General features: G+C 42.5%; 1 protein-coding gene across 1 annotated transcript; it reads left to right on the forward strand.

Annotated features, from left to right (window-relative positions):
* Nucleotides 1-7,330: 7,330 nt before the first annotated feature.
* On the forward strand, nt 7,331-11,157 carry NYX (nyctalopin). Its single transcript, XM_025468821.3, has one exon. The coding sequence runs from the start codon at nt 7,580-7,582 to the stop codon at nt 9,194-9,196; it is 1,617 nt and encodes a 538-aa protein (XP_025324606.1). The 5' UTR covers nt 7,331-7,579; the 3' UTR covers nt 9,197-11,157.
* Nucleotides 11,158-24,780: the final 13,623 nt, after the last annotated feature.

Here is a 24,780-nt window from a genome sequence, read left to right on the forward strand (position 1 = left end):
CGTTATTCGTTTCTAGTTGTTTCTTTTTTCTTTTTTTTAGGACTTTATTTATTCATGAGAGCCACAGAGAGAGAGAGGCATAGACATAGAGGGAGAGAAGCAAGCTCCATGCAGGGAACCCGATGTGGGACTTGTTCCTGGGACCCCAGGATCATACCCTGGGCTGAAGGCAGGCGCTAAACCGCTAAGCCACCCAGGCATCCCCATTTCTAGTTGTTTTTATATTCTGTATGTAAGTCATATACACATATATGTGTATTACTTATGTAATGTGTATTACACATGACTTTTTAAAATATCTTATTTATTTTTTAAAGATTTTATGTATTTATTCATGAGTGACATAGAAAGAGAGAGGCAGAGACACAGGCAGAGGGAGAAGCAGGCTCCATGCAGGGAGCCTGATGTGGGACTCCATCCTGGAACTCTGGGATCACACCCTGAGCCAAAGGCAGACGCTCGACCACTGAGCCAACCAGGAGTCCCAATAGGATGCAATTCTAATTTGCATTTCCCTAACAACTAATGATGTTGACCATATCTTTATATGTTTATTTGCCTTCTGTATATCTTTTTTTGGTCAAGTGTTTCTTCACATATTTTACCCATTTATTAATTAAGTTGTTTGTTTTCTTATTGAGTTTTGAGAGTTCTTTATATATTTTGGATACAAGTCCTTTATGAGATATATACAGAGAAAATATACAGCAATTTTCTCCCAGTCTGTGGCCTGTCTTTTCATTCTCTCTTTTTAAAAGATTTATTTATTTTATTTTATTTTATTTTATTTTATTTTTTTTTTGATTTATTTATTTTAAAAAGAGAGAGAGCGAGCATGTACGTGCATGCTTGAGTGAGTAGGGGAAAAGGATGAAAGAGTCCTGATTCTCTGAGTGTGGAGCTCAATGCAAAGCTTGATCCCAGGACCCTGACCCGGGCTCAAATCAAGAGTTGGATGCTTAACCAACTGAGCCACCCTGGCACCTCTCTTTTCATTCTTTTAACAGTGTCTTTCAAAGAGCAGACTTTTTGTCTTTTTTAAAAAAATTTATTATTTTTTTATTGAAGTTTGATTTGCCAACATATAGTATACCACCCAGTGCTCATCCCATCAAGTGCCCTCCTCAGTGCCTGTCACCCAGTTACCCCCTCCCCTTCCACAACCCTTTGTTTCTTATATTCCTTGTATGAGTGAAACCATATGATGTTTGTCCTTCTCTGATTGACTTACTTCACTCAGCATAATACCCTCCAGTTCTATCCACGTTGAAGCAAATTGTGGGTATTTGTCCTTTCTAAAAGTTTTTAAAAATTTTTTATTTAGTTATTCATGAGAGACACAGAAAGGGAGAGAGGCAGAGACACAGGCAGAGGGAGAACCAGGTTCCTTGCAGGGAGCCCGATGTGTGACTCGATCCTGGGACTCCAGGATCATGCCCTGAGCCAAAGTCAGACACTCAACCGCTGAGCCACTGAGGCGTCCCAGTATTTGTCCTTTCTAATGGCTGAGTAATATTCCATTGTATGTATATAGACCACATCTTCTTTATCCATTCATCTGTCGAAGGACATTGAGGCTCCTTCCACAGTTTGGCTACTGTGGACCTTGCTGCTATAAACATTGGGGTGCAGGTGTCCCGGCATTTCACTACATCTGTGTCTTTGGGATAAATACCTAGTAATGCAATTGCTGGGTCATAGCATAGCAAAAAGCAGACTTTTTTTTTTATTTTGATAAAGTCCAAGTTGTTACTTTCTTCTTTTATGTTTTTTTCTTTTTGGTTCTAAGAAGTCTTTGCTTACCACTAGGTCACAAAAGATACTCTCTTGTCTTCAAGAAGCTTTATAGTTCTAGCTTTTTCATTTAGGTCTCTGGTCCACCTAAAATGAATTTTTGTGTATAGTGTAAGATAGATGTCAAGAATCTTTTTTTTATTTTCTAGGGATTGCAATATGCATCTTTAATTTATCACAGTCTGCCATTAATTAATTCATGTATAATGTAAGATCCTTATAAGAGTACAGTTTACCTTCCTTCTTATCCTTTATGCTGTTGTTGTCATATCTGTTAGTTACATATGTTAAAACCTCCACAATGCATTGTTATTTTGGCTTTAAACAGTCACTTACCTGTTAAGCAATTAAGGTAAGAAAAGAGTAGTCTTTTATATTTAGTGACATATTTACCATTTCCGTTGCTCTTCATTCCTTTCCGTAGACCTGATTTTCATCTAGTTATCATTCCTTCAGGCTAAAGAATGTCTTCATTTCTTGTCATGTGGAAGATCTGCTAGAGATGAATTTTCTCATATTTTTTACCCTGAAATAAATAAAATAGATAACTATTTTATTTCATTTCTAAAGATATTTTCATTGGATATAGAATTCTAGGTTGCCAGATTTGCTCTTTCCCCAGCACTTTATTTATTTTTATTTTTATTTTTATTTTTATTTAAGTAATCTCCACACCCAATATGGGGCATGAACTCACAACCCCGAGATCAAACCACGTACTCTACCCACTGAGCCAGCTAGGCACCCCTTTTCCAGTACTTTAAAATAGATAATTCTTGGGGTACCTGGCTGCTCACTTGGTAGAGCATGTGACTCTTGATCTCAGGGTTGTGATTTCAAGCCCTACGTTGGGTGTAGAGTTTACTTAAAATAATTTTTTTTAAGATTTTATTTATTTATTCATGAGAGACACAGAGAGAGAGGCAGAGACATAGGTAGAGGGAGAAGTAGGTTCCCTGTGGGGAGCCCGATGCAGGACTCGATCCTAGGACCCAGGATCATGCCCTGAGCCAAAGGCAGACAGATGCTCAACCACTGAGCCACTGAGCTCAGATGCTGAACCACTGAGCTCAACCACAGATGCTCAATTTTTAAATTAAAAAAATTAAAAAAAAATTTTAAGGTATAACTTATCTTAGGGCCTATGTGCTTTCTGATAAGAAGTCCATCATCATTTTTGTTGTGTACTCTATATAATGTCTTTTTTCTTTGGATGCTTTAAGGAATTTTCTTTCTTTGGTTTTCAACAGTTTGACTATGATACGTCTAAAAGAAGTATATTTGTGTGTATGTGAGATATTAGTTGGGATTTCCTGGGCTTCTTGGTTTTAATCAAATTTTGGAAATTGTCTTCAATTATTTTTCTGCCATATTCTCTCTCTTTTCTCCTCTGGGACTCCAAATACATGCATGTTAGTCTAATTGCTTGGTATTATCCCACAGAGCACTGAAGTTCTAATCATAATTTTTCCAGTCTTTTCTTTCTGTGCTTCTGTAATTTCTATTGACCTCTTTTCAAGTTCATGAAATCTTTTCTTCTGCTGTGTCTAATCTGTTTTTCTTATTCAATGATTATTTTTAATTTCAAATATTATGGGGTGCCTGGGTGGCTCAGTTGGTTGGGTGTCCAACTCTTGATTTCAGATCAGGTTGTGATCTCAGGGTTGTGGGATGGAGCCCTGCATTGGGCTCTGTGCTTGGCAGGGAGTCTGCTTGAGAATTCTCTCTCTCTTTTTCTCTCTCCTTATCCCCTTCCCCACTGTGCTGTCTCTAAAATAAATAAATGAATCTTAAAAAACTTCAAATATTGTATTATTTTAGTACTAAGATTCCCATTGGGCTCATTTTTAGTTTTCATCTCTTCTAAAATTCAAATTCCCTATATCTTCACCCATTATATCCATATTTTCCTGTAAATTTCTTAACATATTTATAATTAATCCTTGTTTGGTAATTCCAACATCTGGGCAGTCTTTGGGTCTACTTCTGCTAACTACTTCTTTTTTCCTTTTGGTAAGTGTAATGTTTTGCTACTTTACTATCTAGTATTATTTGTATACAAGATGTGAGAGATAGTAGTTAAAAAGAATTCTAGATTCTGTATCTTCCTTTGAAGAGTATTGAGTTTTGTATGGCATTCACTTTACTGGCAGGTCACCTTCATACTGGGGAGGCTTAGTTTTAGGCTTTGTTACAGTAGGCCTAGTTCAGTTTTGCCCTTTGTCCTGGGAAATGGTCTTCACTCCTAAGGTGTGGCCCTCTGGGGTTTCAGTGGAAAGCCTGAGGTATTTTACAAGCCCTTCTAACTTGGTGGACCTTGAACTCTTAATCTGTCTCCCATTACTGGGAAATTGTTGAAATCTTGGTGTTTCAGTTCTTGGCTCTTTGGAGTCACCCCACATATATGCACTTTAGGACTCAAATAAGGATATAAGGAGAGTATGTATGCCAATTTTGTGGCTCCTTCTTTTCCATGTTTTTCCTCCTCAATTTCCAGCCACCGTGGCAGCTATAATACTCTGACTTCTAAATTGTCAGCCTGATAAGACTCTTGCTTTCTGCTTGAGCTCATTTCCTGTCTGCAGAGGGAACTTGGAAATGCCTTAAGAGGAAAAGCCAGTTTTCTTTTCATTTTCATTTTTAAAATTTATTTTAAAAATTCCAGTATAGTTAACACACAGTGTTATTCAGGTATAAGGAAAAGTCAGATAAATGTGGCTTCATCTAGTTTGCCTCTCTTAGTTTTTTTTAATTAATTTTTTTAGAAGGGGGGGTAGAGGGAGCGGGGGATAGAGAATCTTAAGCAAGCTCCATACCCAGCACAGAGCCTGACACGGGGGCTCAATCTCACAGCTCTGAGATCATGACCTGAGCTAAAATTAAAAAATCAAGAGGTAGACGCTTAACCACCCGAGCCACCCAGGCACCCTAGCTTCTCTTCTCTTAAGGGTTGTATCTACTCTGGTTGCCTGTTTAGGTTGCTCTCCAGTGCCTTCAAACACTTTTTCTTTAAATATTTTTTCAGAGTTTACACTAGCTATCAGCAGGAATGTTAGTCTGATACAAGCTACTCTGCCATTATTACAAGCAGAACTCACCCAAATATGTTATTATTTTGTAAAAATAATGTTTTAGTGTCCTGCTTTTCTGAATCATTAGGCATGTACATAGTCTTCATATTGGGTAAACCAATACTGGATTTTGGTTGTCTGTTCTGAGAATTTACTTGATTTAACTTAAATTTCATTAAGCAATCCAGTTAAGTAGTAATTCCTAATGGCTATTAAAGTTTCAGAGGTTGAAAATAGGTCTCTAGGGGCACCTGGGTGGCTCAGTGGTTAAGCATCTGCCTTTGGCTCAGGTTGTGGTCCCAGAGTCCTGGGATTGAGTCCCACATCAGGCTCCCTGCATGGAGCCTGCTTCTCCCTCTGCCTGTGTCTCTGCCTCTCTCTCTCTGTGTCTCTCATGAATAAATAAGTAAAATCTTAAAAAAAAAAAAGAAAATAGGTCTCTAATAGTGGCAACATCTTGAGTGTTTAACATTTAAAATAAATCTTAATCTATTTTCTGAAATAAGGAATACCTTCACATGGTTCAACATTTAAAAGACAAAGAGGATACAAAATTAAAAGCTTCATTCCCACCCCTGTTGCATGTATTTTAGAAAAATTGGCAGCTCCATTTTATTGACTAATCCCTGTCATAAACCTTGGAATTCCTTGATAAAGAGGTTTTTTAAAAATGTTTTTTGTGTTTGTTTTAATAAATGACATCCTCCAGGAGGAATCATTACAGAGGAAAGCATTGATTCCATTTAATTTTGCAAACATTTTGTGTGCCCAGAACAATGTGAGCTATTGTGAAGTAGAAACATGAGTCATGTGGTTGAGAGTGCACTTCTCTTAATTAGAAAGAAGAGAGTAGAATGAAAGACTATTTGTAAGGAAATCTGATGCCTTCTACTTGACCTAGTTGGAAGAGTTGATAGAAAAAGGTCCCACCCTTGTCCAGCTGATGCCTGGAGTTAAGGTTATATCTTTGGCTCTGTCTCTCTAAAAGGGTGTCTCTCTAGCCCAACCGCTGCCCTGTTTACAGTTAAGCTCAGCACAGGGTGCAAGAACCTTTCTGGAAGCTACGCATCTAGTTTACGCATCTAGTTTACAGTTCTTAGGAAGAGGGAAGAGCCAAGTCAAGCCTCTGTAACATCAGAATGTTGAACTAGCTACAGTTCACAACAGAAGGGTTGCTCAAAGGGCTGAGTGTTCTCTGCCAAGTCTGAGAGAGCTGAACCCCTTCCTAGCAGCTGAAAAAACATGGAATGTCCACAACAACTGTACGCAAGACACTGGAAGCAGAACAAAGCCACAGAGGCAGCAGCAAGCATATTCTGCACACTCCTTGTGTGGCCACGCCTTCAGGTTCGGACAAGGGCTTCCACTGGCAAGGCAGGGTAATATGTACACAGTGGGACTGACTGAATGGTAGGTCAGGGATGTTTGCTAGGATTTGGGAGTACTGCTGAGGAGGGCTAGAAATTATGAGTATCAGTGGTCAGGTTTACATGTGGGTACCTTTGTTCCTCTGCAGGAATTTCAGATTGAGCACACTCCACCTGCGAGCTGCTCCTGGCCAGAAAATAAAACTTGTGCATCTTCCATGCTGCCTTTTCTTTTTATTTATTTATTTATTTATTTATTTATTTATTTATTTTTTTTTATTTATTTATGATAGTCACAGAGAGAGAGAGAGAGAGAGGCAGAGACACAGGCAGAGGGAGAAGCAGGCTCCATGCACCGGGAGCCCGATGTGGGATTCGATCCCGGGTCTTCAGGATCGCGCCCTGGGCCAAAGGCAGGCGCCAAACCGCTGCGCCACCCAGGGATCCCCCATGCTGCCTTTTCCATTGGAACTCAAGATGGGGCTTGTGACCTCTGGCTACCATTCTGTTTTGCTGCATGTGGCAAGCCTACTGGAGGGCTTTTGAAGTCTTTATCTGATTCTCCATTCAAATACTCAGAACAAAATTAATTTATAAGCACCATTCTTTCCCGTGAGAGCAAGGGCTGGTGGATGATAATTAACTCCACAGTGTCCACAATTATTTTTTTGAGATGTGTAAGAAGGTCATTGTTAGTTTATTTAGAATGCTCCTTATGGCTTAAATTTAGTGATTGTTAAAAAAAAAAAAAAAAGATTGACAGGCTTTTCTTTCTTTCCCAACCTCCTGTTTCCTAATTCTTTTTGATGAGGCTTAATTTCCTCAGTGCGTGTGTGTGTGTGTGTGTGTATGTGTGTGTGTTTCAGGAATTGAATTCTTATGGTGGGAGGGACTAGAGCAGCATCAATAAAAATATAACGCATGCCACATATGTTTAAATTTTCTAAGTAGTCCCATTAAAAATGTAAAAAGAAACAGCTGACATTAATTTTAATATTGTAGTTAATCCAAGATATCTAAATACCATTTCAACATGCAATCGATATAAGAACTATTGATAATTTATCCTTTTTTTTTTTTTTTGTACTAAGTCTTTGGTATTTTACATTCCCAGCACATCTCAATTCTGGTTAGCCACATTCCAAATGGACAGTGGCCACATGTGGCTAGTGAGTACGGTATTGGGCAGTACAGGACTAAAGCACAGGCCACGGTGATGCCCTCCAGGTCCCCCTATGCATGCAATGAACCCTCTAGGCCAAATTCTAGGAGAGCACCAAGTGACATCATAAGCAAGAGAGTGTTTAGAATTGGCTCACATGCCCGAATCCCAGCCGGGGTTTGCCGATGAAGGTAACTGGAAAGCAAAGGGGAGGGCTGCGTGGGTGGGAACCTCCGTGTGCCTTAAGGTCTGGGAGCCGGAAGGAGGCCACTCGGGGGGCGCGCTTATGCAGGAGGTATGGGAACTTGGTGGAGGGCCGAATCCTGCCTCATGGGCAGGTAGGACTTTACTGGGGCGACGCTCAGGCTGACGGTTGTTCCTTCTATTTCTTCCCTCGCCCTTCCCACCTCCCAGCGGTGGTCTTCGGTGCCTGGGCCGAGGAGGCCTGCACGCGCACCTGCCCCACCGCCTGCGCCTGCAGCAGCACGGAGCGCGGCTGCTCTGTGCGCTGTGACCGCGCCGGCCTCCTGCGGGTGCCGGCGGAGTTTCCGTGCGAGGCGGCCTCCATCGACCTGGACCGGAACGGCCTGCGCTTCCTGGGCGAGCGGGCCTTTGGCACGCTGCCGTCGCTACGCCGCCTGTCGCTGCGCCACAACAACCTGTCCTTCATCACGCCCGGCGCCTTCAAGGGCCTGCCACGCCTGGCCGAGCTGCGCCTGGCGCACAACGGCGAGCTGCGCTACCTGCACGCTCGCACCTTCGCCGCTCTCGGCCGCCTCCGCCGCCTCGACCTGGCCTCCTGCCGCCTCTTCACCGTGCCCGAGCGCCTCCTGGCCGAGCTGCCGGCCCTGCGCGAGCTCGCCGCCTTCGACAACCTTTTCCGCCGCGTGCCCGGCGCGCTGCGCGGGCTGGCCAACCTGACGCATGCGCACCTGGAGCACAGCCGCATCGAGGCGGTGGCCTCCAGCTCGCTGCTGGGCATGAGGCGCCTGCGCTCTCTCAGCCTGCAGGCCAACCGCGTCCGCGCGGTGCACGCAGGCGCCTTCCGCGACTGCGGCGCCCTGGAGCACCTGCTGCTTAACGACAACCTGCTGGCCGAGCTGCCCGCCGAAGCCTTTCTAGGCCTGCGCCGCCTGCGCACGCTCAACTTGGGCGGCAACGCGCTGGGGCTCGTGGCGCGCGCCTGGTTCGCCGACATGGCGGAGCTTGAGCTGCTTTACCTGGACCGCAACAGCATCGCCTTCGTGGAGGAGGGCGCCTTCCAGAACCTCTCGGGCCTCCTCGCCCTGCACCTCAATGGCAACCAACTCACTGTGCTGGCCTGGGCCGCCTTCCAGCCTGGCTTCTTCCTGGGCCGCCTCTTTCTCTTCCGCAACCCGTGGCGCTGTGACTGCCGCCTGGAGTGGCTGCGCGACTGGATGGAGAGCTCCGGGCGCGTGGCCGACGTGCCGTGCGCCGCCCCGGGCTCCGTGGCCGGCCTGGACCTCAGCCAGGTGGCCTTCGGGCGCTCTTCCGATGGCCTCTGTGTGGACCCGGAGGAGCTGAACTTCACCGCATCCAGCCCAGGCCCGTCCCCAGAGCCAGCGGCCACCACCGTGAGTAGGTTCAGCAGCCTCCTCTCCAAGCTGCTGGCCCCGAGGGTCCCGGTGGAGGAGGTGGCCAACACCACCGAGGGGCCGCTCGACACCTCCCTGTCCGACAGCCTTCCCTCCAGTGGGCTGGTTGTCTCTGGCCACGACACCCGGTTTCTCCTCAGCTCTGGCTTCCTGCTCAGCGTGGTGTTCGTCCTAAGCATGGACTAACCTTGCCTCACTGGGGTAGCCCAGATGGCCTTGGCCAGTGGGGGAAGGTTTAGCTAACTGGGCTTGAGCGTATTTGTGGTGGGGGGAGAGGGGAACAGGACGGGGGGCAGGTGTTGATGGAAGGGACAGTTTACTTTCAGATATGGCTCTAGGAAGAGGAGAACCCGGGGAAATGCCACGCGGGGGATGGGGTGGAGGTGGGAAGAGGAATGGATTTCCGCTCATGTCACATGAGCATCAATTGGAGAAGACAAGCAAGAGTGAACATGGGCCCTCCCGTGAGAAAATTAGGAATTGGAACCTCCTAGGGCTACAGGGCTCTCCCCCCATCCCTTGCCCCCATCTTCCAGGAAACAGGGACTGCAGTGCCTGAATTAGACTGTGCCAGTTTTCCTGGTGGGACAGCCCATTAAGCCCGGTCCCTTTGTTTTCCACTATAGTTACCCTCCTCCTCCCGCAGGGGAAGGGGACACTAGAGTCCAGGAAGATGGACAGAAGGAGAGAGAAGGGCGATGTGAGAGGAACTTAGACCCAAGGGGTTGGTGGTGGTTCCAGGGGTATGGAATGTGTTAGGAGACATTGAAAATAGAAGTCTCTTTCCCTTACTCTACAGTTATTCGGAGGGGAGGCTTTAGCCACAAAGCAGCTTTAGGGCAGGGAAGGGGGGGAAGAAGGGGGAGGGGGTTTCTATGTACAAAAAAAGTGTGTAAAATCCCAAGATTTAAAAAAAAAGTTAAGTTTCTGTACTGCAGGAATTTTTTTTAGAGTCTTTCATATGCAAACATGGATTGTGAATCTCCATGGAGGCCACAAAATCCTTTTTTCTTAGGTTTTGTGGGAAGTGTTCGGAAGGCAGAAATGCTGTTAGCAGGGCAGGGAGTCTCCAGCCTGGATGATCCTGTTAGATGTGGAAATTATTCTGGGCCGCGCACCTTGGGGCTAATGTCCAGGAGGCAAGGAGGCAGCCAGTAGCTGGGAAGGAGGCCGGAAGAGATTTCCCAGGGTGGGAGTTGGCCAACTGGAAGCCCCCAGGCCTGAGTGGCAAATTCCATATGTCTGCTAAATACTTGTTCAGGCAGTTCTCCACACACAAGTAACGATGACTGCATCTGTCAACATGCTCAAAATCCCTACTTTTAATGTCCCAAATTCCTTTGTCTGTATTTGAAGATGTGGGTTTTCAAAGCCCACATAATTCAGGGTGCACCAAGTTGTCAGGTCTTCATGGTGATAGTACTTCTTCTGTGTCTCTAGGTAATACTAAGTATCAGAAATGTTGCTTCTGAGGGTAGGAGTGTTCAAATAGATTGTGACTATTTGTGGTCAATCAACCCAACGAGTCACAACCAGCATTTAAAAAAACAAGGTAGGGGCACCTCGGTGGCTCAGTGGTTGAGTGTCTGCCCGGGGTCCTGGGATCAAGCCCGCATTACTGCTTCTTCCTCTGCCTATGTCTCTGCCTCTCTCTCTGTGTCTCTCATGAATAAAAAATTAAATCTTTAGAAAAGTAAAATAAAAACAAGATAGAACAGGAAAGTCACAGAGTCTTATGTGTAACAGGTATTGTTATATGAAACTTTAATTTGTATGCATTTGCTCAGATGATATGTGTATGTGTGTATTCTGCATCTGGATCACTGATTACAATTTATATTTTATTGTGGGCTATTGTTAAGAAAGTTTGAAAGTCACTAATCTGGAACATGCATGATTTTTTGGAAATTTATTTTGAAAAGTCTCAAACCTCTAGGAAAGTTGCAAGGATAGGAGAGTGAACACTTTGGCCATTCACCTCAGTTTCCCAGTTGTTATCATTTTACTGTATTTGCCATATGTAGTTTGAGTTAGTTGTAAACATCACAGCCCTTCACCCCTAAGAACCACAGCATGTATTTCCTATCAGGAACGCTATCATTGGTAGGATACTATTATTTAAAATATACTCTGTATTGAAATTTCAACAGTTGTTGCAGTGATTTTTTAGGCAGTCGTTCTTTTTCCTCTGAGTGGGGGAAAAGGTTCCTTGTGTTCGTTTGATCGCAATACTCAAAATTGCAAATCCGCCGATTGACTTTAAGGTTTTAAAATGAATTCGCTCTGCAAATGTCTTACTTTTCAAATGTGAGAACCAGATGAGGTCAGAAATGTTGTTTGTTCAAACCATGTGTTGTGGCTATGGTAACTGAGTAAGGATCACGAGAATCCTGGAGACCAGATCTCTGCGTTCGGGTAACCATGGAAGGCCACAGCGGACATGCAGCCCGTGTTACTGAGGAACAAGATGCCGCCTTGGGAGGAATGTCCTTCCTTTCATTTGGAGCCGGTTCCTCAGAGTCAGTCTCAAAGCGCTGCTCCAATTCTGCCTGGTGGTTAGATGGCCAACTTTTTAATGAACATTTGTCTGACTGAATGTTTTTGAACAAGTATCAACACTGAAATAGCCTCCGGGGAGACAGATTTTTTATAGAACTATCCAGCCCAGTAGAATTATGGGAACGTGGGAGTTACTTACTGCCAAACAGATCCAGAGTTGCCTGGAACGGGTTCCCAGTGAATTGTGGCCATTATGAGCTTTCATGCAAGAACAGGGAGTGGAGTTCCCAGTTTTGAGTTCATTACGTTTCCCACCCCATTATTGGCTAATAGTACCTTGAGAAATCCTTAGGTGCCATGGATTCTGCTAAGGCAAAGTAAGTGTACCTGTTGGATGAACCATTTTATGCCGTGGTAACCAACAATCCCCAAACTTCAGTGGTTTCCCGAGGGTCATTTCTTGCTTATGCACATGGGCTTACATGCTCTGCCCCTTGTAGCCACTTAGGCACCCAAGCTGATGAAGGATCTGCCGTTTTCAGACATTGTTATCCAAACATGAGTTCTAGGGGTTGCTGCAACAGAGAAGGAAAGCTTGGGAGAACCAGGCATCGTTCTCAGACGCTTCCACCCAGATGCAACTTGTGTTACTTCTCACCCTCCTTTGGTCAAAAATGTCACACAGCCATATTTAACTTCACCAAGGCAGGGAAGTGTGGTCCTCCTGTGTGCCCAGAAAGAGAGGAGAACTGGGGACTTTGGTGAACACCAGCAATCCTCTGGAGCAGCTCCAGGCAGCTCACCTGATAGAGTCAAGCCTGGGCTTCTCAGAACTGTCAGAGGACATAGAGGCTTGAGGGGGAAATCATCTGGTGGGCAAGCCAGTATAAACAAAACCCAAAACACTGGTGTATATATACGTAACACTTAAAAAGGTTGGGACTGTTGCATCTTTCTGGCACCCCAGCTAGGCTTTGAACACAATATTTGCTCCAGCCAAGAGGAAGGCTGTGGCTTCACTGAATTGGTTCTTTCAAGAAAGGGGAGAGAAAATGTAGAGACAAGGTTCATATTTTTCCCTTTAGAAAACGTTTTCCACACAAACAGTATTCAGATCTTTGGGAGCTCGATCTTTGGAAAATTTTCTCTTGGTGAGCTCCTTGGCTATTTCTAAGAGGTCTCCCTGCCCAGGATTCATGGGGATGACCAAAGCCCCCATCCACCAACCTCTTTGTCAGGCCACCAAAATGCTGCCCTCTAGGGGACACTTGTCTGCTGGGCACAGCTGTCTTTAGCCATTGGCTCCCCCTGACCCTGTTCTCCCCTTTAGCCCTCTGGCCAAAGGACAGCTTAGGTTCTCCCCCTGGATCCCTCACAGCACAAAAGTGAAGGAGACCTTTCCAAAGGATCAGTGTCATGGAAGAGAAGCAAGTAGCCCCTCTGACTAGTGTTGGATGTGGCTTTTGGTGGAATCCACAGACATTAAACCCCTCAGGGGCCCATGTGGCTGGGCTGCGGGCTGGCCTAATTCCTCTTATTTTCCCATGATCCCCTCTCCCCCCACTGGAAATGCCCAGGCTTTGCTGTGTTTCTGAGACAAACTCCCAGGGAGGACTCTTTTTTTCCTTATCCGGCAGGGTAAAGCCCACCTCCCCACTCTACAGGTAGCAGCCAGCTTTGCCCTCTGCAGCACGCCCCATAAGATGTCCCACACAGTTCCACGGTGGGGTCCATGAGAACTGAGGGGGCTAGTCAAGTCCAGAAATTCAGCCCACCCCCCTCACCCACCACCAGTCCCTTTTTCATCACGGTACCATGTTGCTTGCAACTGTGGTTCAGAGCTCCAAGAAAACTAACAGCAGTTCCAGGGACACTGTTAAAGTAACATTTCTGGGGCAGCCCTAGTGGCCCAGTGGTTTAGTGCTGCCTACAGCTCAGGGCGTGATCCGAGACCTGAGTCCCATGTTAGGCTCCCTGCGTGGAGCCTGCTTCTCCCTCTGCCTGTGTCTCTGCCTCTGTCTCCGAGTCTGTCATGAATAAATAAATAAATAAATAAAATCTTAAAAAAAAATAAAGTAGCATTTCTCTCCAAAAAAACCCCCACATCAGGGAGACTGGGAGACACAGCTCTGATTAAAGATACAACAGTCCCAACCTTTTTAAGTGTTACGTATATATACACCAGTGTTTTGGTTTTTGTTTATCTTGAAAGATACTCTGTTTTTCTGTTCTGAAAGAGGACCCTTCACTTCCCTCTCTGAGATTGTGTTTGCCTCCCAAGAGTGAGGGGATGGATCCTGCCTTTTGTTTGTACTGAGCCTGAGGGCTTCACAGAGCAGAGGACAGTCTCAGAGGAGGCCCGCCCAAATCTCCATTCCAGGGGCTAGAAACTGCTTGTGACATTAAATTTTTCTGGGTTTCAGAAGTCTGAAAGCTCGTCCCTGCCAGTGTGGTCAGGAAAGGCTGAGGGGGGTAGCTGTTATGCCAGGGGACTGGTGGTATTTTTATGGTTTAGGCAGCAGTAATAACTGGATCTTAACCGCCCCCTCCCCACTCCCCCCATCTCACAGGGGCTGATTAGAGAAGGAGTCATGAACAGCCTCTGGTTTCAAAGAACACTTTGGCATCTGTCTCCCTGTGGCCTGAGGTGCGAGGCTGCAGTGAAACATGGACCCCTGCACCAGGTGCCTGGCTAACTTCAGCTGCTGAATGAACGTTACTTTTATTCCTTCTATTTGTGTTCCAGGCACAGAAAATTTAGAAGCACTTAGATAAACATTTGCCATTTTCAAGGGAGTTCCCTTGAAATGTTGTTGACGTTTATATCTGTCATCCTGAGAAGAGAAAAAGTTTTTGCTCAGCCAGACAGAGACACCAAACTGCTGGGAGACCTACGGAGGACTTATCTTGTGGTTCCCGGCAGCTTAGCAGGAGTTCTTTGTGGGCATATGTGACCTCATGGCCGAGGCTCACTCACAGCTCACTCAGGATCCTTCACTCACTTAGGATCCATTCAATGGGTCTTGGCATTGGTAGTGGCAACCAGCATTAAATAATAGAGACAAAGTAGGTGGGGAAACATTAGCACATATCACTAAAGTTATGTATGTATGTATGATAGTTAACAGAACTATTTAACTAGTTAGTTAAACTAGTTTAAACTAGTTAGTTTAACTATTTCATTAAACTTTGGCATAGTTATATATATGTGTAAGCATGCCTTCTTTGTGTGCCCCAGAATACAATATGAAAATGCATCTGTCACCATGGCTCATAATCATGAATATCTGTAAGCCAGTGTCATAGATCAATTTGATTCCTTACTTGTTTTCAAAGAGCTTGGGGTTGAAAGTAAAGTGCAGGCCTCTATTTCATTTGTTGATTATTCTTCCCCCAGCCAATTTATTTTCTTGCATCTCACCACCAAAAAGTAGACTTGCCTTATTTATACCATATTTAAAAACCTAGTTAGAGGGGCGCCTAGGTGGCACAGTCGGTTAAGCATCTGCCTTTGGCTCAGGTCATGATCCCAATGTCCTGGGATTGAGCCCCATGTCGGGCTCCCAGCTCACCAGGGAGCCTGCTTCTCCCTCTCCCCACGTTTGTGCTGGCATGCTCTCCTTGCTATCTCTCTCTCCCTCTCTCTCCCAAATAATAAATAAAATCTTAAAAAAAAACACCTAGTTAGATCAAAAGAAGTAAGATTGGGGGTTTTGAAGAGCACCTGAGCAATTAGGATCAAGATGCTCTTTCATCGCCTGAAGAGGCAGGGTGAAGTGATGTGTGCAGACCAGGTGGCTAATGACTATGGGGTCCCTGCAGCGAGGTTCTGTAGAGGCCTGCAGAGCACTAATGGCTGTTTCATTTAACAAGTTAATAACTAATAATGAGAGCATCTTAGAATGACCCTCTTGGTGTCTCACGGTGACATCTATTATTAAAACATCTAATAACATGAATAAAGAAAACCCAAGGGTAAATGATTACAGAGATTATGATCATTTTGGATAAACTGTGCTATGTCACCTCTGGGTGCTGTTCCTAATATTATATTTAACTGCCTTCCTAAAATGTTTCTAATTCTTCTTTAAAATGCTTTTTGCCCTGGAATTCAAATGGTAACCATTATTAACTACCTATTATGTGCCAGATAGTGCCTCATCCTCTAATTCTCTCACTTAGGCATTGTTATCCCCATTTTACAGATGTGGAAGCTGAGGTTTAGAGAATTAAGTGACTTGCCAAAGGTCTGGGACTAGTAAATGCCAAAACTGGGATTTGAATCCAGGTTTCAAAGCTCTAGACCCAGAGTAAACTTCCCTGTCTTTAGATAGTGATGTGACACTTTTCATCTCTGGGAAGCCTTCTCTTCTGAAGCTAATAGTTGAAGTTCAGAAGAAATGAGTGAAAGAAGATTCCAAAAGAACTATACACCATGATCAAGTGGGATTTATTCCAGGTATGCAAGTCTGCTTCAACATTTGAAAATCAATGTAATCTACTATATCAACAAACTAAGGAAAAAATCATATAATCATGACAATTAGTTCAGAAAAAGCATTTGACAAAATATAATGCCTATTCATGATTAAAAATGCTCAGCAAGTTAGAAATGGGGGAATGACCTGAATTTGATAAAGAAACATTCATAAGAAATCTGTTAGCTAATATAATACTTACTGGTGAAGGACTAAACGCTTTCCCCTAAAATCAGGAATGAGGTGAGGATGTCCACCTCACTACTTTTTTTCTTTTTCTTTTTTTTAATTGGAGTTCAATTTGCCAACCTATAGCTTATCACCCAGTGCTCATCCCACTCTCACCACTTTTATTCAATGTAGTACTGGAAGTTCTAGCTAGGGTGGTATGTCAAGGAGAAGAAATAAAAGACATACATATTTGAAAGGAAGACATAAAATTGTCCTTATTTGCAAATGACATAATTTTCCACATAGGGAATTCTAGATAATATGTAAAAAAATTCCTAGAGCTGATAATATTCAGCAAGATCACAGGATGCAAGATCTATACACAAAAATCAATTATATTTTGGGGCACCCGAGTGGCTCAGTTGGTTAAGTGTCTGACTCCTGATTTCAGCTCAGGCAATGATCTCAGGATTGTGAGATAGAGCCCTGCAATGGGCTCTGCCCTCAGTAGGGAGTCTGCTTGAGATTCTCTCTATCCTTGTCCCTTTGCCACTCCCCCTGCTCTATCTCTCTCTCAATCTCTCAAATAAATCTTTAAGAAAGATCAGTTATATTTCTATATAATGTACACATGAAAACCAAAATTAAAAACACTGTACCATTCACAATCACTCCAAAGAAAATGAAATTCTTACATATACATTTAACAAAACATGGGGGTGCCTACGTGGCTCAATTGGTTAAACATCCAATTCTTGATCTCAGCTCAGATCTTGATCTCAGAGTTGTGAATTTCAAGCCCGGCATTGGGCTCCACACTAGGCATGGAGCCTACTTAAAAAAACAAAACATGTACAGCATCTCTATGAAATGCTGATGAAAGAAAGAAGATTTAAATAAATGGAGAAACATACTGTATTTATGGATTGGAAGACTCAACATAGTAAAGATGTCAGTTCTTCCCCAATTGATCTGTAGAAGTAATGTAATTTCTATCACAATTTTAGCAAAGTTATTTGTAGATATAGACAAGCATATTCTTGAACTTATACAGAGAGAAAGAGGCTATAGAATAGCTAAACCAATCTTGACAAAGAAGAATAAAGTGGAAAGAATCCACGTGATGTTGTCTTACTATATAGCTATGGTAATCAAGACAGTGTGGTATTGTCAGAGATAGGAATATCGAAACATAGATCAATGAACAGAATAGAGAACCCAGAAATTGACCCACACAAATTGGCTCAGCTGATACTTGGTAAAAGTGCAAAAGCATTTTGATGGAGGAAGGGTAACCTTTTCAACAAATGGTTCTGGAGCAATTGGACATCCACAGGCAAAATAATGAACTTTGATCTAACCCTCACACTTTATAAAAAAAACTTAACTCAAAATGAATCTTGGAATTATATGTAAAATATAAAATTATAAAACTTTGAAAGGGATGCCTGGATGGCTCAGTGGTTGAGCCTCTGCCTTTGGCTCAGGTCATGATCCCAGGGTCCTGGGGTCAAGTCTCATACCAGGCTCCCTGTAGGGAGCCTGCTTTTCCCTCTGCCTATGTTTCTCCCTCTCTCTGTGTGTCTCTCATGAATAAATAAAATATTTAAAAAATAAATAAAACTTTGAGAAAAAAATAGAGAATCTTTGGAATCTAGAACTAGGCAAAGAGTTCTTAGTCTTGACATCAAAGGACAATCCATGGAAAGAAAAATGGACAAATTGTATTTAATTAAAATGAAAAAGTTTTATTCTGCAAAAGCCTATATGAAGAGGATGAAAAGACAACCTACAACCTGGGAGAAAATATTTGCAAACCACATACCCTACTAAGGAATTTGACATCTCAATGGTAAAAATATAAACAGTATAATTAGAAAATGGGCAAAACAGAATAGCCCAGAAATAAATCCATGCATATATGATCCATTAATTTAGGACACAGGAGGCAAGAATATATAATGAGGAAAGGACAGTCTCTTTAATAATGGTGCTGGAAAAGCTGCACAGCATTGTGCAAAAGAATGAGACTGGATCACTATCTTACACCATACACAAAAATCAACTCAAAATGGATTAAAGACTTGAGTATAAGACTTGAAACCATAAAACTCCTAGAAGAAAACAGTAAGCTCCTTGACATTGGTCTTGGTGATGGGTTTTTGAATTTGACACCAACACAAAGGCAACAAAAGCAAAAATAAACAAGTAGGGCTACATCAAATTGCAAAGCTCTGCACAGCAAAGGAAATCATCAATGAAATAAAAAGGCAACCTACTAAATGGGAGAAAATATTTGCAAAGCATATATCTTATAAGGGGCTAGTATCCAAAATATACAAAGAACTCATACTACTCAAAAGCATAAAAACCCAATTTGATTAAAAAATGGGCAGTAGACATTTTTTCCAAAGAAGGCATATAGATGACCAACAGACACAGGAAAAGATGCTCAACATCACTCATCATCAAGCAAATGCAAATCAAAACCATAATGAGCTATCACCTCACATCGGTCAAAATGGCTGTTACCAAAAAGAAATAACAAGGGTTGGTGAGGACATGGAGCAAAAGGAACCCTTGTGCACTGTTAGGAATGTAAATTGCGGGAGGCACTATGGAAAAGAGTATGGAGGTTTCTCAAAAAATTAAAAATAGAGTCATCATATGACCCAGCAATTCCACTTCTGGGTATTTACCTGAAGAAAACAAAAACACTAACTTGAAAAGATAGCTGCACCTCCGTGTTCACTGCAGCATTATTTACAATAGCAAAGATAATGGAAACAACCCAAGTTTCCATTGATGGATGAATAAAGAAAATGTATATTTGTATAAATATATACATACATATACACAAAGAAGAGTGATTCAGGGATGCCTGGGTGGCTCAGCGGTTGAGCGTTTGCCTTTGGCTCAGGACATGATCCCGGAATTCCAGGATCGAGTCCCACATCAGGCTTCCTATATGGAGCCTGCTTCTCTCTCTGCCTATGTCTCTGCCCCTCTCTCTCTGTGTCTTTCATGAATAAATAAAATCTTTAAAAAAAGTGTGATTCAGCCATACAAAAGAATGCAATCTTGCCATTTGTGACAACATAGGTGGACCTCGAAGACATGATGCTAAGTGAAATAAATCAGAGAAAGACAAATACCATATGACCTCATTTATGTGGAATCTAAAAACAAAAAATAAGCACATACATACAGGGAATAGATTGGTGGTTGCCAGACGCTTGGGGTAAGGTGAGTGAAATGGGTGAAGAGAATCAAAAGGTAAAAATTTCCAATTATAAAATAAATAAGTCCTGTGGATGTAATGTACAGCATGGTATCTATAGTTAATACTGCATTGCACATTTGAAAGTTGCTACAAGAGTAAATCTTAAAAGTTCTCATCACAAGAAAAAATTCTGCGTGTATGGTGACTGATGTTAACTAGATCTATTGTGGTGATCATTTTGCAATATGTCAAATTATGCTGTATACCTGAAACTAATATAATGTATTGCAATTATACCTCAATTTAAAAAAAAAAGGCAGGGGGGAGCCTGGGTAGCTCAGTTGGTTGAGTGTCTGCCTTTGGCTCAGGTCCTGACCCCAGGGTCTTGGGATCAAGCCCCACATAGGCTTCCTGCTCGGTGGGGCCTCCTCCTCTGTGACTCCCCTGTTTGTGCTCTCTCTCTCTCTCAAATAAATAAATAAAATCTTAAAGAAAAAAAGGTGGAGTGACTGGCTAGCTCAGTCAGTAGAGCATGCAATACTTGATCTTGGCATTGTGAGTTTGAACCCCACGCTGGGCCTAGAGACTTAAAAAAAAAGGTAAAAATAAATGGACAAAAGGCATAAACAGACATTTTGCTGAAGAAGATATACAGATGGCAAATAAGCACATGAAAAGATGTTTAACATTAATAGCCATTAGAAATATACAAATTAAAACCACAGTGAGATAACACCACATACTTATGAGAATGACTTGATAAAAAATAATGACAACACCAAATGCTGGTGAGGCTGGGGAGAAATTGGGTCACTCACGTAGAGCTGGTAGGAATGAAAAGGGTATGGAAATTCTGGAAAATTTTGGCAATTTCTTCCAAAATTAACATGTAGCTACCATACAACTCAATAGTTGTACTCCTGGTCATTCACCCCAGTAAATGAAAATTATGTTCACACAAAAACCTGTACATGAATGTTCATAGTAGTTTTATTCATAATAGCTAAAAACTGGAACCAGCTCAGATGTCCTTCAATGGTGGAGTGGTTAAACAAACTGTGGTATAGCTATAACAAGGAAAAATACTCAGCAGCAAAAAGGAATGAACTAGTGATACGCAGAACAACTTGGATGAAGCTCCAGGGAGTTATGCTTAGTGAAAAAAGCCAATCTCAAAAGCTTACATATGTTAGATTCCATTTCAATAAGATGTTTGAAATGACAGCATTTTAGAAGTGGAGACTAAGGGGTGCCTGGGTGGTATATTTGGTTAAGTGTCTGACTCTTCATTTCAGCTCAGGTCATGATCTCAGGGTTGTGAGATTGAGCCCCATATCAGGCTCTGCACTCAGCGTGGAGTCCGCTTAGGACTCTCTCTCTCCCCTCCTCCCTCTCCCTCTCTAAAGAAGAAGGAGAAGGAGAAGGAGAAGGAGAAGGAGGAGAAGGAGAGGGAGAGGGAGAGGGAGAGGAAGAAGAAGAAGAAGAAGAAGAAGAAGAAGAAGAAGAAGAAGAAGAAGAAGAAGGAGGAGGAGGAGGAGGAGGAGGAGGAGGAGGAGGAGGAGGAGGAGGAGAAGAAGAAGAAGAAGAGGAGGTAGAGAACAGATCACTGGCTGCATGGGGTAGGGACTGGGTTGGGGGGGATATGGGTGTGGCTCTAAAGGGTAATAGGATGGATCCTTGTGATGGAATTGTTCTGTATCTTCTCTGGTAATGCATACATGAGCTTACACAGGTGATAAAATTGTATGCAACTAAATACATACACTACACACAAGTGAATACAGGTAAAACTGGGGAAATTTGAATAAGATTGGTGGGGTTGACTATATCAAGGTCAGTATCCTAGCTGTGACATTGCACTGTAGTTTTGTAAAATGTTACCGTTGGGGATAATTAGGAGAAGCACACCGGGATCTTTCTGTGTTATTTCTTATGACTGCATGCCAATCTCAGTGATAACTTTACTGATAATGATCTCAGTAAAAAAACTTCAATTAAAAAAAATGCCAAAATTTGGACCCTTGATTTTCAAGGTGAAGGGTGTTTCAAGATCTCTTTGCATTTCTGGCATGGTACTGTAGGGAAGCAGAATTTGCCACCCCAAGATATGTCTCTTTGGTATGAGATTATTTTAAGTTGATTATTATTATTATTATTTCTTTAGGCTGATTTTATTTTTATTTTTTAAAGATTTTATTGATTCATTCATGAGAGACAGAGAGAGGCAGAGACACAGGCAGAGAGAAAAGCAGGCTCCCCAATGTAGGAGCCTATGTAGGGAACCCAATGTAGGACTCGATCCCGGGACTCCAGGATCATATCCTGGGCCGAAGGCAGGTGCTCAATCGCTGAGCCACCCAGGCATCTCTATTTTTATTTTTATTTTAAAGATTTTATTTATTTATTTGAGAGAGAGCAAGAGAGCGTGAGGGAGAGGAAAGGCAGATGGAGAGGGAGATGCAGACTCCCCACTGAGCAGGGAGCACGATGTGAGGCTCGATCCCAGGACCCCGGGATCATGACCTGAGCCAAAGGCAGACACTTAACTGACTGAGCCACGTAGGTGCCCCATACGATTTTATTTTTAAGTAATCTCTACATTCAACGTGGGGCTCAAACTTATAACCCTGAGATCAAGAGTTGCATGCTTTACTGATTGTGCCAGAATGATTTTAGCCAAGAATTTCTGAACTAAACATTTACCTAGTATTTCCTTAAGGCTGGATAGTGGGTCACTTAAGGCTGATATTTGGTATAATTAGCTTGTTCCCAGCATCATGGAGCCCTCTGACTTAACTGAGCGTCATTCACATGAATCTGTCCCATATCTGGAATAGTGTTTCATTGAAAAGTCCTTGTGGTATGGTTACAAATTAACATTCTGTCCTTTTGACAAGTCTTTTTTTTTTTTTTAAAGTAAAATATCATCGATCGACATTGTTCCCTACTTGGAGTTTAACTGTTCTGTTCTGGGCCTTATATAAGAAGTCTGCTCCAAAGGAAAAAAAAAAAAAAGAAGAAGAAGAAGTCTGCTCCATGTCTCATGAACCAGTCTTAGTCTTGAAGAATAGGTCAGTATCAGTTAAACAGTGGTCTCATTTCGGGAGGTGGTCCTTCCTGTAGGTGGGCTCTCAAAGTTGAGGTAATTAATAAGAAGCATTTCTTATGGAAAGAAAAAAAATACAGGTTAATGGTTGGAGCAAATTATAAACCTAGTGTCAGAGTCCTGAGTGCTGCCCATGAGAAGATTGCTAAATGTCAGGCTCAAAACATCTGCAGATGGAGTGAGGGCAGGCAGTGGGCAATCTGACAGGTTTTCCTGATCTGCAGTTTGGATGTGTCTGGTGATCTTTCTGAGCGGCTCAAATAGCAACAGGCATGAAAGCTGTGTAAACATGGGCTGTTGTGGCAATTTCTCTGAAGCTGACCTCAAGTTGTTTAGCTTCAGTTTGCAGGGCATCAGAAAAAAAGGGCAACTTTTGTTTTCAATGATTCCAAGCCAAAAGAATGACAAAGTTTGAAACCTTAGTTTGGAGAGTCATAGCGAGATATTTGAAGAAATCAAAAGAATTCTAGTCTCAGTTCCATTTTGTAGGCAAACAACAAACACTCAAAGATAGTTGATCAGAGCTAGAGTCTAACATCCACAAAGGTATGTTACTGAAATATAATTTTTCTCTCTAAAATCACTCTCATTTCCACCAAAGATTGCCAAATCAAGACTAATTTGTTTATGAAATAAGTCTAGTTTCAATAAACTTGGCCTGATTATTTTATACAACTGCAGCAAAATAGTGGTTGACCATATGGATTCTTTTTATTTTATTTTTAAAGATTTTATTTATTTATTTATTTATTTATTTATTTATTTATTTATTTATTTATTTATGAGAGAGAGAGAGAGAGAGAGAGAGAGAGAGAGAGAGAGAGGCAGAGGGAGAAGTAGGCTCCATGCAGAGAGCCTGATGTGGGACTTGATCCTGGGACTCTAGGATCACGCCCCGGGTGAAGGCAGGCGCTCAACCGCCAAGCCACCCAGGGATCTCAGGATTCTTTTTAAAACTGCTTTGCTGGAGGGGCACCTGGGTGGCTCAGCGGTTGAGCGTCTGCCTTCTGTTCAGGGCGTGATCCCAGAGTCCCAGGATCAAGTCCCACATGGGGCTCCCTGTGAGGACCCTGCTTCTTCCTCTGCCTATGTCTCTGCCTCTTTCTCTGGGTCTCTCATGAATAAATAAATAAAATCTTTAAAAAATAAAATTTGTTTTGCTGGAAATTTCATAAGGAATTTCATATTGAATTTTTAACAGTCTCTTGAGGTTAAGAGGCCAAGCCAAATACTTACCATAGGCAACATCTATAGATTCAGGTTACTTCCTCTCTTCTTGAGGTCCCCAAAATATCCTGAGGTTCCTGAGCCTTCAAGGAACTCACCTGGCAAGGTCCCTGGGAACTCTGTAAGCAAGGTACCAGGCTGATTATTTTTCTAAGGTGTTTCATTGGCTCCATGAAGTCAACCTGAGTTCCTTAAATCTGTCTGGTCATATATGAGTCTCTGCAAGTCTTTCTCAAATACGACATTCCAGTCAAAGCCCTGGTGGTATAACCAATGTTTCTAATGGTGTCCTGTTACAAGGAAAACAGATTATTATTATTTTTAAAAATATTTTATTTATTCATATGACAGAGAGAGCAAACGGGGAGTGGCAAGCAGAGGGAGAGGAAGAAGCAGACTCCCCGTGGAGCAAGGAGCCTGATGCAGGGCTCAATCCCAGGACCCTGGGATCTTGACCTGAGCTGAAAGCAGATGCCTAACTGATCCACCCAGGCTCCCCAAGATTATTATTGAACTTCTGCAAATAACTATAATTGCCATGAAAATAAGAATACTTACTGAGAGTTTCTGAAGTCTAGAGGGATTAGGAAGGGAGAAAGAGATAAATGTTTCCTTAAATCCAGAAGTGCAAACGTTAGAGAACCAGCAATGTTTTCTTAATTCTTTCAGGCCCATGTTACTCTTATTTGGTTTGAATGCAGTTTTTCCCTTAGCTCCAGAGATTCTTACTCAGTTTATGATCATAAGGGTATTAGAAACTCATATATGTCAAAAGTCCTTTCCATGATTCTTTTTGAATCTGAAACATATTTGCAAAAGCATCAGAATAAAACAATAACTGTAAATGTCAAAAGACTAAAAAATGGCACGGTTAAAGATCTGATGAGAGTTTATTATAATAAAGTTGACAAGGAAATTTGGTCATGTTCTGTGACACACAACACTTCAATAATAGAATTATAGGTGATGACATTATACTAGGACATATCAAAACTTTAGGAATTTTATATAATTTATGGAACAGTTATAGCACAAACCCATATAATACAACCTCAGAAGGTTTATC

The sequence above is a fragment of the Canis lupus genome, chromosome X, assembly GCF_003254725.2.
Source record: "Canis lupus dingo isolate Sandy chromosome X, ASM325472v2, whole genome shotgun sequence".
Taxonomy (NCBI): Eukaryota; Metazoa; Chordata; class Mammalia; order Carnivora; family Canidae; genus Canis; species Canis lupus.

What these genes read in the sequence shown, in the direction of transcription:
- NYX (XM_025468821.3), top strand. Translation starts at nt 7,580, where the DNA reads ATGAAGGTAACTGGAAAGCAAAGGGGAGGGCTGCGTGGGTGGGAACCT.